The 20,944-nt window shown below is 32.3% G+C and overlaps 2 protein-coding genes across 3 annotated transcripts; one reads left to right on the forward strand and one right to left on the reverse strand.

The window, feature by feature from the left end:
* The first annotated feature begins 2,570 nt into the window (after positions 1-2,570).
* Positions 2,571-6,782, forward strand: LOC133688641 (protein sym-1-like). 2 transcript variants are annotated; one of them, XM_062108205.1, is made up of 8 exons: positions 2,571-3,211; positions 3,643-3,730; positions 4,431-4,525; positions 4,915-4,987; positions 5,087-5,179; positions 5,311-5,397; positions 5,825-5,905; positions 6,473-6,782. In XM_062108205.1, exons 1-7 carry the CDS (start codon positions 2,829-2,831, stop codon positions 5,903-5,905), a joined length of 900 nt encoding a protein of 299 aa, XP_061964189.1. In that variant the 5' UTR covers positions 2,571-2,828; the 3' UTR covers positions 6,473-6,782. The 2 variants fall into 2 exon arrangements, with proteins under 2 accessions (XP_061964189.1, XP_061964190.1); XM_062108206.1 differs by having other exon boundaries at positions 6,488-6,782.
* Positions 6,783-14,286: 7,504 nt separating this feature from the next.
* Positions 14,287-15,636, reverse strand: LOC133687991 (calmodulin-binding protein 25-like). The gene has a single exon (XM_062107354.1). It carries the CDS (start codon positions 15,285-15,287, stop codon positions 14,505-14,507), a length of 783 nt encoding a protein of 260 aa, XP_061963338.1. The 5' UTR covers positions 15,288-15,636; the 3' UTR covers positions 14,287-14,504.
* Positions 15,637-20,944: the final 5,308 nt, after the last annotated feature.

A 20,944-nucleotide genomic window follows, 5' to 3' on the forward strand; every position in this document is an offset into this window, starting at 1 on the left:
CCTACTTGCCCTCCCCTTACTTCCACCCCTGGTTCATCATAAACCCACCAAAAACAACAAAAAACAGAGTTGCATTGCGAAATTCCCTCATGCTACTACTTATATTCTCCTTAAAGAGCTGAAAACCAAATAAAAGAGACACCAGATTCCTGTTAGACCCATGTATTCTCCTGCCAGATATTCTTAATTCAAGTCTAGATGGCTCGAGGCTATAGCTCATCATGCACGAGTGGTTAATGTAGTGATGAGACCCACTCTGTCGTTAGAATTATAGATAGTGCTTCTTTATTCTTGAGATAGATGTCTCCATTTAAATACAAAAATTCAATTGTTTCAAAGATACATTTATTCTCGGTATCTGAACTGTTGACATCCATCAATGTCATTTGTTCACTGCGCCTGGAGGATAGGTGTCAACTTCCAGTTCTTTCCCTTTTCTTCTTCCTTTTTCTAGTTTAGTGATGGATTTCAAAGATTTCTAGATTGAGAACGCGACACTCATAGTCTTTTGGTACAGTTATGTCCAGATAAAAAGGAACGACTCTTGCCTTTGAGGTTATGTTTTTATTCTAAATGCTGGGTTGGAGTTTACTAAGTGGTCTTCCTACTTATGTCATCACCTCCCTTTACTTGAAGTCCTTGTGCTTCAGAAAACCAGCTCTCAGATTAAGCTGACAGATGAAGTCCAATAATGGTTTTCTATTACTTTTTAATAATTAGATAAAATCAGGTGGTGAAATTCGAAATCCTAGCTTGGTTATTAATACAAATATTTGAATACAGTTCGTTACAACAGAAAGATAACAGCAACTAAAGAATAGCTAACCTATGATTGATTAAGTATGCAGCAGCAAGGAAAGAATGAGACCAGTATTTTAAAGGTAGAGAAGCTTTGTGGAGCATGCCAAAACTTGTGCGAGTACTATTCACAGTGACACTTGAACCACCACTTGACTCTTCTCTTTTCATGAAAGCTTCATGTTCTACCAGCTTGTCATGAAGTTCTTCAAATGAAACAGGAGTGTCTCTAGCTCTTATTACAGCAGAAATCTCCTTAAAGTCGCTGCCAAGGCCATTGAGAGCAAAAATAATCAGATCATCTTCACTTAAATGATTGCTAACTCATCAGCAAATCCTTTGATGGTTTGAAGATACTCAGCAATAGATCGAGTATTGCAAGTGATGTTGGTAAGCTTCTCCTTGAGATTCATTACTCGTGATCTGGATTTGTTAGCATAAAGCTTGTGAAGCTTACCCAAGCATCACGAGAAGAAGTCACAACTCCTTCTGAAAGATACGCAAGGATTGCGTGAAGGAGCAATCTATCTTTCCTAGTCCAAATAACAAAGCCTGGATTTGAAGCAGTTGTTCCATCTTTGGCAATAATTTCCTTGGATGAGCATGTCGTGTTCCCATCAAGAAATCCCATGAGGTCATAACCATATAATAGGGCGTCAAACTGTGCTTTCCAAGAGGGAAAGTTGTTGCTGTTCAATTTGATGGGTAGTTGGGAAGTTGCATTAATGGAGATAATTCCATCAAAGCAAGAAGTGGAAGAGATGAGTGATACATTGGTTCTGCTAGTTGTGTATCTGGCCATGGTGCAGGATATTTTCAAAGAGAGGTTTTGGATCAAGAAAAAAACTCGTAGGAGTCTTTACAGCTCTGATACCATGTGAGACCTTAAGAGAAGCAAGAAGTAGAATTTTCTTGACTTGTTATATAACAACATGCATGGAAATTCTCAGCAAGAACTTGGAAATTTGAGAGCCTTGAAAGAACTATGTTTGGAATCCAATTCCTTTATCAATGATCCTTCCAGTCAAGAACATAGATTAATTTGTCAATTCTCTAACAAACTGTAGGGAGTTAGAAGTGTTAAGGATTGGACACGATCCTTTAAATGGAATGCTCCCAAGTTCCTTAGAAAACCTCTCCAGCTTTCTACAAACTTTTCGAACCTGTTTATCTACGCGGAAAATGTTGCATTTCAAACTAAAACTTAAGAAGAGGATTTATTAGTGTTGTTTTTTAAAGTATTTTTTATTTAAATATTAAAATAATATTTTTTAAAAAATATTTTTTAAAATCAGTACATCGATCTAAAATTATAAAAAAAATTAAACTAAAAAAATTTAAATTTTTAAAAAATATGATTTCAATGGATTCTCAAACACTCACTAAAAGCATCATTTCAACACAATGTGGCATACCAGATAAACAAACGGTCCCTTCATACAAGTATCAGCAAACTCAAAGGCAATATTCCCAGGGAAATCACTTTATCATATGAAGAGGCCTTGAGTCGAACAGCTTTGCATTACTCAACATAATATAAATATGACAGCATAAATTTGTCAAAAGCTGGGTGGAAGATGAGAAGATCACACGTTAGTTCTTGGAGCCAAAGAGTAAGAAAGCCTTCCCTCTGTTCACCGTTTTATCAAAGCAACCTGCTCTTCTATATGATGGGCTTGAAATTTGAATAGCCCGTGTTTAGTGTAACTATAAACCTTAAGGCCTTTCTAATGAAATTCCTACCGTACAAAAAAAATATAAAGGAATCATCTTTAACCCCCTTTCAATTCCACTACGTTAACAAAACAAACAAACAAAAGCAGAGACAAAACAGAGTTGAGGCGGCAAGTGTGTCACCCTCTCACTCGAAAGCCAAAGTCTTTTTAGCTAAATTCTTCTCCACTGTTTAAAACTTCATCAATAGCCAAAAACCCTACCTTTTGAAAGCCAATCTTTAACCAAAAACCCCCACCTTTAAACCCTCAAAAGAAAAACCACAAAAAACCCAATCTTTTTCATTCCAAGCAAAAATGGTGCAAAACCCAGTATGTTTCACTCGCAAAGCTTCACTCTTATACCGTTTCGTAGGGTTTTCACCTAAACCCACTTCTCATTTTAGCCTAAGAACTCAGCTTTCGTTAAACCCTGCTCAGATAACTGGATTCAGGGCATGTTCGTCTTCTTCTCTGTTTTCAAATTCTAGTCATGGAGCTGTGTTTAAGGACATGGGTGGTTCTAAAATTGGATATAGGCAATTGGGTTTTGATCAATTTCGTGTCTTGGCTGTTTCTGGTGGTGGCTCTGGTGGTTCTGGTGGGCTTGGAGGCTCTTCTGGTGGAGGAGGAGGTCAAGGTGGTGGTGCTAGTGGTGGTTCTGGTTCAGGTGGAAATAGAAACTGGTCCTTCCTTTCATGGTAATAATGAATTTTGAGTTTTGCTAATCTGTTCATTTCTTAAGCTATTGGTGATTTTAGTTCTTTTGGTTCATGTTGCGTAGCAAGCTTTTTTTCCCTCCTTGGTGTTTGGTAGTAAGTAAAATTCTTGTTGTCAAGTAGGAAGTTTGAATTCCTTGTTTCAAGTTTCTCTAAAGTGCTTGAGAACACAATAAAACTGTTTGATTTGATATTTCTGAACTCCTAAAGTGGAACTCTCTGAAAGTATGGCATCTTTTCGTATGGGATGTACATATTCTACCCTATTTGTTATCTTTGTTTGCACTGAATCTTTTTTTCTCTCTCCTTTTTTCCCACCTTTTGTGTTGTAATCTGTCATTTTCCTTGTTTGTTAATAATCTAGATTAGAAACATGATCACTTTAACTCAAATTTAGCTCTATGTTATTGCAGGTATTTGAATCTTCTAGCAAAGTACCCTGTGTTGACTAAAGCTGTTACTTCTGCAATATTGACTCTTATGGGGGATTTGATCTGCCAGGTAATTTTTTACAGGCTTTGGAAATAGATGTTAGCAAAATGTGTGTCTCTCTTCCACTTTTTTAGTTATTTTGGGTTTTTTTTCTGTTCATAGATGTGTCATGGGGTGTTTGTGAATCATATTGATTGCCATTCATTTGATTACATAGAATGGGTGGTTTTTGCTTTGTATAGTGACCAGTGGATGCATCATGAGCTGAAACTGTTGGTCTAAATATTGATCAATAAACTCTGATATCTATATGGTCTTAAACTTCTTTCATTTGTGGAATTTGGGAAACATTTATTTTGCATGCATGGTTTTTGTATGACCTATTATTTTTCCTCATGCCTCCAAACAAGGTGTCAGCAGTGTTTGAGAAAGCAACTAATTTCCAGCGCCACCCCCCCCCCCCCCCCAGATGTACTATCAAATACTAAATTGAACCTCTAGGGTGGCGTAAAGTACTTGTGAGAACATCCAAACTTTTTTTTTTTTTTGAACTGTAGAGCATTCAAACTCAAGTTTACCATCACTGTTGTCACCGCTAGGCCCGCTTTTGCATTTATGTGTTATCCCATATATGTCCTGATTACGCAATGGCATTTTCTTAAGAACTCCTTGCAGTTTTCAATTGTTGTAATTAAGTTATTTTTATTACATGTTCTTGTTATAAGACCATTTTAATCATAACTTTTCTAAATCTTGGCTTTTATCTCAGCTTGTGATTGATCAAGCTCCATCCCTAGACCTGAAAAGAACATTTGTATTTACTTTCTTGGGGCTGGTACTGGTGGGTCCCACGTTGCATTTCTGGTAATCCTTCAGGCTTTTCATATTTTGTTTTGTTAATAACATGATGTGTGATTTCCCTGTGAAAAAAGAGAAGGTCAGTGGAAGAGTAGAGTTAACATTGAGCCATTCATGAAAATACTGGCCTAAAAGATTTGTGCCTCAGTTTTTGCTGTCAAAGTTCTACAATTGAAAAATGACTCCATGTTTTTGCTTGCCTGAAGTTTGGATGATCCAATCTGTGTTACTAAATAGTAATGCTGCATTGACTACCAAATTCTTTTGGCATCATCTGTTCTCCAATGCACATGCTTATCTTGTCGAGCAGAATTTTCTCAAAAAAAAAAAATGAAAACATCTCTGTTTTTGTGGGATCCTGCTAATTTTTCATTTCTCAACTTGATTTTTCTTAGGTACTTATATTTGAGTAAATTGGTAACATTGCCTGGAGCATCCGGTGCATTATTGCGCCTTTTAGTGGATCAGGTGACACCTATTTTTTTGTAGTTGATCTTCAAAATTTTAATTACTAAACATCCATGCTGCTGGACTAAATTTGTTCTGTGTATTCTAAAATAATTGCAGTTTGTATTTTCTCCTATATTCATTGGAGTCTTCTTGTCAACATTGGTGACGTTAGAGGGAAGGCCATCAGAAGTCTTACCTAAGCTTCAGCAGGTAATGTTTTAGACTTAGAGGCATCCCTTTCCTTTCTGTTCCTTCTGTGGCTTACATGTCTGTAAACCATTGAACACAGCCAGTTGGAAGGATTATTTAGCATTAAACTCTCTTAACATTCATTTCTGCAGGAGTGGTTTTCTGCTGTTCTTGCAAATTGGCAACTTTGGATACCATTTCAGTTTCTAAACTTCCGTTTTGTCCCTCAGCCATTTCAGGTTGGAATGAGCATCATGTGTCTTTGCATTTGTGTTTTTTTGCATGTTACATATCTTCTTGGTTAGATACCTTTAAAGTGTTGGTTCAAAAAAAACCTTTCAAGTAGCACAAAAGGAACAGTTTCACATTCCCCACTTGCTTCTATCATCTAATTCAACACCAGAAATGAGCTAAAATTGTGCCCAAATTGATCTGTCTGATTGTTTAGTGGCAGAGTGAACCACACCTTTATCTGTGCAGTAGGTGCTGTGTGCTGACCATATTTAGTTTCAGTGACTTTCACCTCCAGGGTTGTTCATAGAGAGTCGATCTGTTGTCACACTTTGCCATATTATTTATGTTGACATTCAGCTTAACTTTTGCTAGTGGTTTAGGCTACTGTATTTTCACCTATGTTCATTCATATTAAAAAAAAAACAATTTCAGGTTCTTGCTGCTAATGTCATCGCTTTAGTCTGGAATGTGATTCTCTCATTCAAAGCTCACAAAGAGGTTCTCTCGAAATAGGTACGTTATTTTCGAAGAAACCACAAATGTTGTTATGGATATTGGTTTTCCCATGCTTTTTCTATACCTAATCAATCAAGATGTCTTTTTGTTGGGTTTGATATTATTCAAGGATTTTAGAAGATGAAATTTTAGGATTGCAGTATTGTTTAGATCTAAAGGGTTGCTAACTAGGTTTCTTGAAGAGGAATAAGATTGATGTCACCAGGAGTGATCAGCATTTAATTCCCAACATTCTCCAACTGTGCCTTCAGTGCAATAGGTCCTCATCTTCATGGAAGAACGTTTTTATTGCCTTCAAATGAAGCTTCGATGCTTTTAACTTCTAATCCAATTTAATAGGAAACCCCACAAAAACTCTTTTCCTAATTCTTAAAAAGCATAGCAGGAAATTTGCATTTGAATAGTTTGGTGTGGAAGCAATAAGAGTATGCAACTTTACAAGTCCAGGATTAGCAATACGACACGTCAAGATAAAAACTATAACACTGGTTCAGGAATCCTTTGTAGCCACTTAATGTTAACATGTACTCTAACCAGTTCCTTTGTTTGGTTAAAACACCAAAGCTTGTTGCTTCTCAGGTGAAATGATCACTAAAGCAATGGTTGTAGAGATGGATTTGAAGAAAGACATCTTGGATTCTTGTACACATGCGGGAACGGTTCTTGCTTAGATCTGCTTCATTCAAGAGTGTGGCTGCCTTGAACTGTTCCAGTATATGGAACCTCTTTCACTAACCCTTTTACCCTTACCCCTTGTGTATTTATGATTTGCAAATTTGTGAACTTTGGTTAAAACCTTATTTCAGATTGAATGCTCATTAGGCTTAGCTCCATCTTCACTAAGGGGTATAAAGTGCTGGATTGGAAACAACAAGGGGTTTCTTTGCTTCCATTTTAAGCCGAAAAGTCCCGCATCATTCCTGCGTTTTCCTTTTGTTTCTGTATATATATATATATATATATATATATATATATATATATATATATATATATATATGCTGTGGTTTTAACCTTACAAAGCCCCGATTATTAAAGGGTTTTTTTATTTTATGAACAATAAAGATTCAATAAATTATGATGAATATAAAACAAATTGGAATTATCTCGGATTTGTTGGGAGCTCCAACGAGGTCATAATGATTTTATATAATTTTTAGTCTGGTCAGATGTTATGTATTCAACCATGCAAGTATGATTTTTTATTTCTAGAATCATACTAAAACCAATAGATAATTGTGTATAATTTTCTTAGCCCGTGACAAAATTTGGGATCAATCCAAATTATTTTCTGTTTTTTTTTTTTGGTAATTTTGTTAATACTTAATATTTGTGAAAAAGTAAAAATAAATGCATCTTGACCTAAAAAAATTAAAATTATTTTTTATAGTAGATTAAGTTCTCATTAGCATAAGTAAAAAATAAAAATAGCTCAAAATGTTATATATAAGAAAAATGGTACTAACATAAAAATAGTTGAATAGTCTTATTATATAATTCAAAATAATGTGGGTGTGTGTGTTTTGCCGAATATTCCAGGTCTCTCTCTTGCTCATACATTATTATATAAGAAAAATGGTACTAAAATAAAAAATAAAAAATAAAAAATAGTTGAATAGTTTCATCACATGATTGTATATTAACTCTATATAGCTTATACAATATTATAAACCTATGTTATTTCTCGCACGTGTGAAATTTATAGTTTGTAATTACAGATAAATCTTTTTGATATAAAAAAAAGTCTTCCTATTTATTTCTGGGAGTGTAATTATAGTTGATTTTTTAAATATTTTTCATGTTAAAATATATCATAATGATTTTTTTTATTTTTTTTAAATTATTTTTAAGATTAGCATATTAAAACTATTTAAAATATATAAAAAAATTAATTTTTGACAATTAAATTAAATTTTTTAAAAAAACGGGTTAGTATATATTATTTTCAAACTGGCTCGTCTAAACATGCACGATGCTCAATGCACCCAAAATCACATCAACATTCCTTTATTTATTTATTTATTATTATTCTTGTTCACCAAAACTAATTGTGGCTTGAAAAACAAGTAGATACATACGCATCGTCGTAAGGCATCTTTGCCCTTCCGAGCACAAAACAAATGTCTTGGTTTGGAGTATTTAGTTCTTTTCACACGAGTGATTAGTTATTAAAGAATGATTGAGAATATGTGTTTTCTTCAGTTTTCTAAGTAACCTTAATTATTCTTCGTTCAAAATTCATCAAACTGATAGTGGAGGGGTAGTAATGTCTTCTATACAAAAAAAATTATATAGCCTTGCGAAAAAAGATAGTTACCCAGTTCAAGAAAACTTCAAATAAAAATAATTGTTTGAGAATTAGATTATTATTTGACCTGATTACTAGGATTACAAGTATATCATGTCAACTCAAATTGATAAGAAGTATTTTTTTTATGGTTTTTTTTCCACTTCATCCATTTGTGTGTTAATTAATTGTGAATTGAGTAATATTATTTCTTGTAAAAAATAAATTTGTTCAACCTACTGAAAAAGTGTGGGACCAAATTCAAGAAAACTTATTTTATATATATAATCAATTATTTTTATTAAAACAAGTGTTTTTTTTTTTTGTTTTTTTAGTGTTGATCTAATTTGACCGGACAATTAAATCATTATAAATTTGTAAGGTATGTTTTTTATTTGTTCAAACTGAACTAAGAACTCAGATGGAATCAAACTCTAAAAATCGTGAAGAGCAACCAAAATTTGGTGGAAAAAAACAACTGTGACGAAATGCAGAGGCGAGCATGAGGTAAGGGATGAAGCAGAAAATGTAGAAAAAATAGGAAACAACGAATTAATAAAAAGGAAAGACAGACAGATGCACCTGTATTTTATTACCACTGCCAACTGACAGCGACAGACCAAAGTCAACGGACACGTCAGTCTTTGGTAAACAAATAAAAAGTGACTCCTGCTTTTTGGTCAACAACTTCTCCCACTTGCCTGCTTCCTCCTCTTTCCTATTAGAATAACAGGGCTGTTCAAAGGAGATCATTTTTCATGAGAAATTATTCTCCTGAATAGACTAGGTTATTTTCAAGTTTTAGAAATATATTTAATTTTAATTCATTTAAAAAATACATTAAAAAATTAAAAATATTTAATATTAATTAATATGCAAGCTTATTTTGTAAATAAAACAAAATTTTAATATAAATATTCAGCTATAATTCCTAGTAAATAAGATACTAGTTTATAGGGGTAAGTAAAAAAACCGAAAAATCGAGAAAACTGGAAAAAAAAATAACCAAAAAACTGAACTGTGAAAAAAAAATCGATTTAGTTAATTTTTTTTTATAAAAATTAAACCGAACTGAAAATAATCATCCCTACTAATTTTTTTTGCTGTAATAACTAAAATGATAAAAAAAAGAGAAATTAAAGATTATATTATAAACATTATTATATCATTCCAATGAACAAATTTTCATTGTGATGGTGAAATCACTCAATTTATTTCGAGAATAATTATTCATACATTCTAGAAGAAAGCATATAAAGATTTTGATCTAAAATGTTGTGCTAATAAATCAACATCATGAATTTCATCAAAGATTTAGCTGTTATGATCACCGTATATTTTGATAAAATTCTAAACATAAAAATTATTATTTTGATTTTTTATACGAATAAAAATTTAATTCAAACACATGAATATTGACTCTTATAAATAATTTAATCTACTCAATTGATGATTAATAATGACTAAAGTGTGTTTTTTTAATAGTTATGTATTATTTTATATTATATATTAAATATCTAAATAATTACTCAATATTTAATGAATAAAATATAAATATTTTATATCCAAATCTCCTGCTGAATAAATAATGAATATAATATTAATATCTCTAATTTCTACATTGGTAATTAATGCAGGCCCCCATCAAACCACGAGGGCAGCACAACTCCATCCTCTGTACCTCATTCCAGGTGTCGGTCAACAATATCTGTCAACCGTTCGATTTCATCAGTCGGTGGAGGACTAGCTAGAAGGTGAAGATAAGGACACGTGGTTGGCCACTTATATGAAAGGCAAAAAAAGTCAAAAGTCTTTGATGTGGTGGGGAGGTAGAGGATAGTCATGGTCAGTCAAAGAAGAAAAGAACAAGATCGTACAATCAAGTACAGCCCTCCATTGCTGACCCTTCTCTGCCATATTTTTATGGTGTTATATTTACTGATGACTTGGTTAAATAATTCAAAAATAATTAAAAATAATTGGATTAAAATAATTAACTTAAATTGATATGATAACCCACAAATTGATCTGACGCTATAATAATCCAGGCACTAAATCAGCCTGGAAATTATGGTTTAAAATATATTCTCTTTGTATGGGTTATAACGTTCGAACTTTAGATTAATTCATAGATTTTTTTATAAATTTTATAATTCTAACAACATATGTATGATCAATTTCAAATTGATGATGATAATATTAGAAATATTAGTAAATAATTAAAAATTTTGTTCTTGTATTTTTAAGACTTGTAAGATTGAGAAGCTCATACTAAAGGTAGAATCATCTAGTAGATGGTTCAGTGGTAAGAGTTTAGAATCAAGAGATTTGTTTATCTATGATCGCAAGTTCTAGCCCTGTGGTTACTAATATGATAATCACTAGAAACTTAAATGGTCGTTAATTTCAAGACCGTGGAATTAGTCGAAATACATGCAAGCTAGTTCAGACACCCATGTTAATTAAAAAAAAAACAAAGGGCTTAGTGAGGCGCGGCTTTGCAAGGATTTTTATTTTATTTTTATTTTCTCTTCTTCAATAAATTAGATTTTTAATCTTAAAAATAAAAATTTTACTTTTTTCTCTAATTTAACCCTTCCAAACTAAAATTGCTAAACTCTGTCTTTGCTTATACCGGCATCAACAAGAGGGAAACCAGCTGTTGCACACGGTAATCTTTCTAAGACTAACTAGGGTTTAGCTACTAATTAATCTTGTTTCTTTAAAAGAAAAAAGATCTTGTATTTAAATTATTTTTTTCAGAATGAAAGGAGATGTGAATGATAATTGAACTATAGTTAATTGGCTCAAACAATTTGCTTATACAATCATTTATTTATTTTTAACTGAGACCCATGTTAAGGTGGGAGAGGGAAGTATATATGTTGATTCAAATTCTAAAAATAGAAGATAAAGATGTTAATTAAGTATTTTGCAAATGGTTTAGGTCATGGTTACCGGATTTTGCTTAAGTCCGACATGATTCGAATCAAACCAACATGTTGAGTTAAATAATTTTAAAAAATTAAATTTACTTGAAACGACTGCAATAAAAAAGACTTTCTCCTCAGATGCCAGGTTCCATTATATATAAAACAATAAAAAGAAAATAGACAGTCATGATTGCTTCTCTCGAATAGCTTTAGAAAACAACAAAAAAGAAGAGGTGAAGCAACATCCGATCTGCCTTTTTCAGCCCAGAAAACCAAATCTTATTTTCTTTTTCACTAAAAATCAAACACATGCCATCAAACATGGCCCAGAATAGCTTTCAAATGCTTACGTTACAGCATGGATCATCTTATTCTTTCTCTGTAATGGAATTATTCGATTCCAATGAACGGCTTGACATTGACCCAAAACATATGTCAACAGTGCATGCCTCCATGACCGCTTGTCTATATTGCACCATGGCCAACGTCATTGAGTTGTTTGTTTTCTGAAATTAGTTCCCTCCACAGAAGCGCAAGCAACAAGTCAAATCCTCCATGGTAAGCTGTTGGGTTCTTCTGCTACACTCAGATTGTTTGTCGTTTGTATCTATGTGATTGATAATCCTTCTCGATTTCTTGCAGGTCTCATTTGATTTCCTGTCCTCGACAAAACAAATGATATTTTCTTGAAATTTTAAAAGGTTTCGAGTTGAAATCTCATTCTAACCAGAGATTTTTCTGATTTCCAAAAACCCAGCTACGTAAAACTCAGTAAAAACTGGTAATTAACCAAAGACTAATTAAATTTAGATATTGGTATTATAAAATATATGGGTTAAACTTCTCTATCAAGCTGAGAGTGACACAACAAATTCATTTCCACTCTTCTCGCAGCACTATCTGCGTAGATGATTAAGCCATTTATTAAGGAGTTTTATCATGTCAAACTCCTCCTCCTACTATTATTTATTTTTATTTTTATTTTTATTTTTTAAAAGTATTTTTAAAAAAATTTAATTTTATTTTTATTTTTTTATATTCTTAGTTCTTTTGATGCGTTGATATCAAAAATAATTTGTTTAAAAATTAAAAAATATATTATTTTATTACATTTATAAGTGAAAAGCATCTTAAAAAATAACCGCAACTATATTTTTAAATAGTTTCGACATGACAAGGAAAATGAAATATAATTTTTTTAGAATATATATTTAATATACTAAATTTCAGTAAGCGTCTCAACAAGTTGCATCACTTGAACAACTTCATTATATTTTAAATTAAATTATTTTTGGAAAAAAAATAAAATACAAGACCCAAGTCAAGCCTATGATGCTACCAAACACGTTATAGGGGACTGTGTATTTATTTTATTAAACCTTCTGACTTGAGTAAATGTTTGCACTACTATATTTTATTTTATTTTATTTTTGTTAAAGATAAAGCTTTATCTAACGAGACGAGCTTAAATAATTCTAAATCTTTCTTTCTTGATAAAAGGTTTTTTAGGATAATTAAAGGGTTGATTGGTTTATACGATGTCGCTTTCCCTGTCTTGTCAAAAACGTCAAAGAGCATGAATAGTTAAGTTTGTTAATTAAATATCTTATTGTTTTGGTTGGATTCTAGACGTAATAATCTTTCATGCAAAGTTTGGTGTTGAGATTTTATATTATCCTCTTGTTCTTATCGCTTAGTTTGGTGGATAAATAATTTTTTTATATATATATTATAATTAATATGAATTTAAATTCAATAGAAAAGAAAGCAAGATATCCCTTCTCCTAGTTATCTTACATGGTTGAGATAGATAAAGACAATCAGTATAGAGAAATCCATGTTTTTGTTTGTTTGTTTTGGAGGATAAGAATTTAACTTTAAAATTCTTACTTAGATATGTTTATTTTTATATATTTATCCTAGTCCTTGTAACTAAACATATTTTTATTTTTTTTGTATTCATTTTTTTAATTTCATGACGATAATTTTTAAACTCAATCCAAGATATGAGTTATGATCAAGTTGTTTAACCCGAGTTAAAACAACATTATTTAACAGGTTTTAATTGGGTTTTTTCAAAGCTAGTCATGTCATGGATCGATTTAAAATTCTAAATTCTATATTAGTCTGATCTAAATTTCAGGTCAAGTAGGGTTTTAAAATAATACTGAGGATACAAAACAAACACAACCTAATTTCTTAAGCCAAAAAACCATGAAAATAAATTGAACTTTGTTATCCCATCATAAATTTCTGTCATCAACCTAGGTTCAACATCATCTATTTGGCTTTAATTCATCTCGAAGGAAAGGCAGGTTTAGGAATCTTATTTTTCTGTGGAGCAAAAGACCCAAGTCAAGTGGATCCTCAAAATGACAAAAACATGATGGGAAATTCAATTGATAATGATCAAGATATTGGATCACTCTGAAGGATTCTCTCTCAACTCCAAATTTTGCCATCTATCTCCGACACCTCAAAATCCCTATTCTTGATTCTTATTCCCATAGACGTTATTGGTGTTGATATTTGATAAATTAAGCTTTGATTAGCAAGAACAAAAACACCATCACTCGTAAAATATAAACATTGCAGCATCAAGCCAATTGCTTACGCTCTCCAACGTCCATTTCATGATTTAGCTGTGCCTGTCTCCGAATCGGAGAGGCATTGCTATCCTACGTGTAGCTAGCTGGGACTCTTTGCTGCTCACCTCATGCGTAATCTGAGTATTCTTGAGGTATGCAAAACGACAATTGCCACCAAGATTTGCTAGGGTTACCTAATCCTATGGCTACTAGCAAAACTTTGGAAAATTAAATAACCTTTAAAAATTGATATGACCTAATCACCTAACACAACCACCCTTAAACAATCAATATATATATTGAAAAGTTTCGAGTTCAAGTTACTGCTTGTAATAATAAAAAAATTTGATCAGCAAGAGATCCAAGTTCTTACCTCTTGTTGAAAGCAAGTTTACGTGAGAAATATTGCCACTGGCCAGACATGTCGGGCGGTGAGGAAGAATTTATTTTATATTTATTTCTTTCTTCAACAAAATATTTTTTTATTTTTTTATATCTATTTTTTCCCCTGAAACATTAACAAAGCACTTGAATGGCACCTTATCTCAAGACATAAATGAGGCGAGGATGAAGTAGCATAAAGCATTAATAACTATATACTAATGCATTGGATGAAGTTTTACATTACATAAACAGAAATACAAAAGAAACAAGGCTATGAAGAACTATAGTCTAAACCGAGGTGTCCCAAAATTATAAACACATACTACACATAATCCTTCAACTTACTTGCCTCCCAAAATACCAAGAAAAAGGTGGGGGGGAAACAAAAACCCTAAATTAATTAATTATCACACTACCTTCCATGACTCTAGAGTGGGAAAGCTAGAGAAAGTGCCGAAATCTAAACCACTACTAGAATGAACACCAACATCCCCCACCATGGGCTGGGTAAACAGATTCGGTCCAGGCCCAAAATCGGGTCCGGTACTAGATCCAGAAGCTGACCCCGTGACCACATGATGTTGTAACTGTTGTTGATGATGATCAAGCAAAAACGCCGACGTATCAAGCGTGGGCAGGTACCCGCTACCCCCTAGCAACCGGCCACCAGGCCTCTGTGGCTCAGGTTTCAAAACAGGAACCATTGAAACCTGTGAGTTGCAGAATCTAACACCGGTAACCTGTTGCACCATCTGTCTAAAATTAGCCGGATCCGCTGTTATAAACGTTGTCTGAGACCTTTTGGAAGCTCGTGTCTTCCGTTTCGAAACCTTCCCAGTAGCACCCGGGACCAAGTTTCTCTGGCGTTTGGTGGCTCCAGCCGTTTCTGGGTCCGACCCAGAAACATTCGAGGCCGTCGGAGTCGGGGGTGCCGTCTCGATTAGGCTGGTAAACGGGTTGAATGAATTTGAAGAAAAAGTTTCGTTCATGGAGAAAGAGTTAGTGCTGTTATCATCGGTGTTTGTGTCTGTAGGAGTGTCATCTATGTTGTTAAAGAGGGATTTTTGAAGGGCTTTTGTTAGAGTTTCTGTGTCGCGAGCATAGGCTTCAGGAAGCCAAAAATCAGGAAAATTTGGCCTCAACATCATATTCCATGGTTCAAGACTTGCCAAGTTCTCTGATGATGCCATATTGCTCGCAGTATCTAATTTAGAAACCTTAAATTTTAAAGAAAACAATGTAAATTTGCAAAAGAAGCCAACTTTGAGGTGTTTTCAACACATTTTTTAGCGAGAAGTGAATATCTATTGCTGGGTTGACAGAAGGGATGGGAGGAACGCAGTTAAGAAGGGATTTGGTTTGGCCGGCAACCAAGAAGCGGTGACCGTGAGAAGCTAGGCCTTTGTGTCGTGAGGGCGGAGAGAGAGTTTTTGTTATGGTGGAGAGATGGGAGGGAGTGATAACGAGGAGAGTAGAGGAATATAAATAGGGCGGTGGAGAAGGAGAAACCGCGTTGGTAGGGGGGACACGCGTCCATTGTTAAGTACGGAAGGTTAGACTCTTTTAGTGTTGAGGGAGCTTGAAGATTAACCCATGGTTATGCTAGCAGATTTGACTGTTGGGGAATTCACCTGGCAGTCGCTCAACTATATAACAAGTTTCATTTTGGTCCATAAACATTTATAATTATCAATATTATCCTTTCTCTCATCGGCACCGTCTAAAACGTTTTACAAAATTCTCTAGTTTAGGGGCATGTTTCGACCTTTTCTTTTCTTTTAGGGTTATGCAAGTATCAACCTTGACATCCTTTTGGATTTTGTGATTTAATCCTGATTGTAATCGATGATGAACGTAATTGTGACTCGTTAGATTGTTATTATTTAGCTTATTGGGTCCTTTGTTTTAAAATGGAGTGTGAGCTTGCTGCCAAGGACAAGTGGTAATAAAAGGGTGAAGTAGTGAGGAAGGAGTAGTGAGCTATCGTGGGCTCTTGGAGATCAAGCCGTGTCGCTCGGCGTCCTTCCTTTTTAACGCGTAATCTCACTTCCCGACCCCCTCCTTCATTTGTTTTATTGTTTATTTTTTTGCTTTTTGTAGTTTTCTCTTTATAAAATATTAAAGCGTGTGTGCACGTAACATCTATCTATTTTAAAACAACGAAAAATAAAATTAGAGGTGTTTTGATTGAGATATGAAGCAATTCCATCAATAGCTTAGTTATTGTAGTTTCTGGTTCTTTTCGTGGTAAGAATTGAGTTAATATAAAGCCTCGCCTTGGAGTAAATGAGTTTTTAAATCCTCATATTACCAAGAGAATGTTAGTTTTAGTGTTGCCTTATACTTATACTTATAATATGATATTTTATTTTAGTTTTTTGAAATTTATAATTCAAATTATCAAACGACAATTACAAATAAAAATCAACAAGAATAGTGTTGTGTATGTTCCTATAATTTGGCAATTTTCTTGATATTTACATTACTTTTAACTTGATTTGGCTTGACAAGTTGATAAGATAAAACAATGGTGGTGTGGTTTATATAATGTTTTAATTTAAAATAATTTTGTTATTATGTCTTCCAAGCCTAGAAGACTTACATGTTGATCCGCAATTGGGTGATTTGGTCATACTTAATTTAAAAATGATAAAAAAGTAAAATAATTTATTTTTTGTTATTTTTTGACTTAATAATTTAATAATTTAAAATAAATTATTTTTTTATTTTAAATTAGTTATTTTTTAATCATTTTAATTTGTAAATATAAAAAATAAATCCTAAAAAATACAAATCAATTGAAAAAACAACTGAAATTCACCGATTTGGGTAGAGTACAAAGTGGAAGCTGATATATCTATCAATCATTATTGTATGATGATGGCCATGGAACACAGCTTTTTCACTCGGTTTTGATTCTCTTTAATCATTACAAACTAGAAACTAAAGAACTAGCTAGCTAGTATAGTATTTGAAGCTGCAGATGATTCAGTATGGCACAATCCATGCAGATTCCACTGCCAACGAATTGCTGCAGTTCACGTGGACATGGAGGCTCTGGCCATTGGGTCACAGATGGTGAAAGCGTGTGGGTCCGTCCATTCTTTTTCTGCTAAAACAAATTTCTTTATATTTTATTGCCTCTTTAATCTTCTTGCACTTTAACAATATTCGAATCCTTATCTCTGTTTTCCCTCGAGAAACTAAGTCATCATGGTTTTATATCTTTACGCTGTTCATGTTTTTTATTTTTTTTAATTAACAAATAGACCGAAATTTACTATTTACTGAACATAATTTTAAAAAAATAACATATTATTGATTCGAATCTTTGACATGTTAGTTCAAATAATAAATGAATTTTCTTTTCAAGTTATAAATTTGAATTCAAATCCAATAAAGTAACGTGATATAAATTAAAAACTCATGTTGTTGTTACGGGGATATTATTTCTTTTGCACACGGTCCATGAAGTTTTGAAAAATTCACGCATTTAGATAGGTAAAAAGATGTGTTCTTAGTGGTTTATTTTGAGCGACCAGCAGCGCCACGAGCAATTCAAACGCTAGGGATGGAGGGAGGTTTCAAGGAGTCCACTACGGCTGTCATGGCTTAATGATGTTAAATCTGTTGCTTGAACAGTTCTGAAAGCAACTCATCTGTATTCTATGCTCTTGATTAGGATAATAATTATCTAAACATTTTATTAAACTTTAATTGAAAAGAATTATATATATATATATATATATATATATATATATATATATATATATGAAAGTTGGTTTGAAATAACCTAGTTGTTAAAAGGGATATTTTTTAAAATTAGCACAGTAAATATTAAAATTTAGTAAAATAACACCGTTTCAAAATATTTTAGTAAAATAATATTGGTTGACCATGCATGTCGCGATTCAGAAGTGCAACAAGATCAAACTTCAATTTTTTACCTTAATAGATCAACTGGTTGGATCCATTTTTATTAACCGGTCGACTGTTTTATACAAAAACTATAATTTTATAGGGTTTTCCTTTCAAATATATTTTACGAGTCAAAACTGTCTTTATCCATCTTATAAACTCAAAAATAAACTCCAATAAAAATATGAAAAAAATTATTATCCACACGGTAGCGAGTGATTGCGCGCATTCAAGTTTAAGCATGTCATAATTAAGTGAGGATTTGCCTCCAAACAGATTACTTTGATGGCCTATAAAATACATTTATGGACTAACGCGATAGGTTTAGACCTAAGAAGAGGTCTAGTCATGTTAGACTATAATAACAGCTCTAAAGGATCATAACTTTTGATTCGATCGTTAAATCGCGTTTAAAGTTTTATAAGAGTTTCCGGATGCTATTTTTCCCATAGAAGCCAGTACGTTGTTATACAGACCGTTAGATCTTTAAATATATAAAAATTTTGTCGAGGCCCCTCAATTTTTGTAGTTTTTAGATTTTTCTTGTTATTTTCAGAATTGGTCGACCGATTTCACTGACCATTACAAACCAATCAACCGGTTGAGCTAGAAATAACATATTTTAACAATATCGCTCTTAAAAATAGTGACATCTAGAAAATGTCTTGCTAATTTTTTTAAATTTTGTATACTAATTACCTAATTTGTCCTTGTATAGCAAAGGGAAAAAAAATAGTTAAGTAACTAGAGTTGATCATGACATGATGTGAGTGTGGGTGAGTGTAGCGAAAATTTGAGCCCCGAAGAAAAATAGAAAACAGTAGAGTAACTGTAAAGTTACTTGAAAAAATATTTAATTGAAAAATTGAAAGTCCAGGGGCCCATAAACAAAGACTAGGTGATGGCGTGTCCCAAAATGGATAAATATGAACTGCCGTATCAGGGCATGGGAAGTGCAGTTAGGTAACATTGGAACCCACGTGTCTCCTAGACATCATCCTCCACATTCCTCGTTGCTCTCCTCCCGGGGATTTTTTTTTTCTTCTAAAAAAAACTGTTTTTAAAAATATTTTTTATTTTAAAAATATTGAATTAATTAATTTTAAATAATTTTATATGATGATATAAAAATAAAAAATATTATTTTACTTGATGATTTGCTTGTATTTAGATTTTTTTTTTATTTTACACGGTTATCCTCGTACTCTTTTAAATGATAAGACTAGTTTCATTCAAGGTTCGTGACTGCTCTTCCCAATAAATACGTTTCCTGATCGAATTTATGTTCTCATCCTTATAGAAATATATCAATGTTTTAACCACTAGACCACCACTAATATGATAAAAATAAGTCTCTTGGAATATGACTAAGAAAAATGTAATAATCAATGAAAAAAAACTTATTTTATCGAGGAAAATTGAAGAATACTTCATTGTTAAATAGACGTTTTTGTTATAAAATTTATATAATGTTTTTGAAATGGGTCAATGTTTCGAATGGTGCGGTATTAAGATCGATTAGGAAGAGATTTAATCTCGATTTAATAAGCTGATTTAATCTCGGTTCAATCCTCGGATACTAAACTTGGCATCTTATCCACCATATACAAATTCATGGACTTATTTCATCCACGAGTTATGGACATAGTAATATCAAATCAATTGTTCCTTGTCCTTTTTGTTTTGTTTGGTATTACTAGTTACTTTTTAAAATTATTTTTTATTTAAAATTATATTTTTAAAATTTATTTTTATTTTTAATGTCAACCTACCAATACAAATAAAAAAACTATAAATTTAATATTTTTTACAAGTAAAATATATTTTTAAAATGTCTATAAAAATATAAGTTACTAAAGAAAGAAACATGTCATTTGTTTTTTCAATGTAATTCTATCAATATACATTGATAAAAAAATTTCATCCATATGTATCGAGTGATACAATGAGAAATTATTTTGTTGATAAACTTTATTTTGTTTAACTAATAAAATTTATTTTATCAATATTTTATTTATATTTATTAATTTTCTGATAACTAGCTCTCAAGTTAAGAATTTGAAGTCCCTTGACATGACGTTTGGAGACCTTTCTCAGTGAATCATGTGCTTTCCTCCGCATAATCAAAGAAATTTCGTGGCACATCAATTAAAGACTTGTTTGGGTACTCGAGACTGCAATGAAACTGGACCAATTTAATAGACTTTGTGGATTAGTCCAAGTGGGCAAAGTTCAATTAATCAAAGAACAGCCGTGGAGGGTTCGTCCGTTCTCTCCATTTATCTACGGATTTGACCTTTATCAGATCATCTCGATGCTCGGCACAATCAATTGAATTCGAAGTTCCATGCATCGAGTGAATTTAACCACACAAGTTTACTGGATCTTTATCAAATGGCAAAAATAGATCCAGCACGATATTTTTTTTAATCTGGAGATAATAACTAATTATTATTATAAAATAATGACAAATAATAGATATAATGATAATAAATAGTAGATATAACCGCACCTGCTTTCACTGAATATGAAGAGCTTGTTCGAGTTGTGAAAATCATATACATATTCAAGCTTTGATTTTCATAACCATTAGATATAAGTAATTCCATAATCGATAATCTATGCATATTTACGGGTAGACAATTATACCAAGAAAATTATCACACAAAAGACTGGAACCTTCTTTTTAAAATTTAAAATTTGAAAAGAAAATAAAAACTTCTTTTTTTCTACTTAGACAACATATTCATAGATAGCTCAAGGTGTTAAATCTCGTGGAAAATATGAATTATTTTTTTTATTATTAATATGAGTATTTGAGTTAATTTATGTGTAACTCGACTAATTTTACAGATTTTAAAGTTAATAAATATATAAGTATCTAATAATTTTAAAATTTATAAAATTCAAATTAATAAATTTTAAAAAA

Source organism: Populus nigra, chromosome 3, assembly GCF_951802175.1.
Source record: "Populus nigra chromosome 3, ddPopNigr1.1, whole genome shotgun sequence".
In the NCBI taxonomy this organism is placed as follows: Eukaryota; Viridiplantae; Streptophyta; class Magnoliopsida; order Malpighiales; family Salicaceae; genus Populus; species Populus nigra.

Bases quoted from the DNA above. Each gene is read 5' to 3' on its own strand.
- LOC133687991 (XM_062107354.1), bottom strand. From the start codon at position 15,287: ATGGCATCATCAGAGAACTTGGCAAGTCTTGAACCATGGAATATGATG.
- LOC133688641 (XM_062108205.1), top strand. From the start codon at position 2,829: ATGGTGCAAAACCCAGTATGTTTCACTCGCAAAGCTTCACTCTTATAC. The intron at 3,212-3,642 runs GTAATAATGAAT...ATGTTATTGCAG, and splicing joins AACTGGTCCTTCCTTTCATG to GTATTTGAATCTTCTAGCAA. The intron at 3,731-4,430 runs GTAATTTTTTAC...CTTTTATCTCAG, and splicing joins TGGGGGATTTGATCTGCCAG to CTTGTGATTGATCAAGCTCC.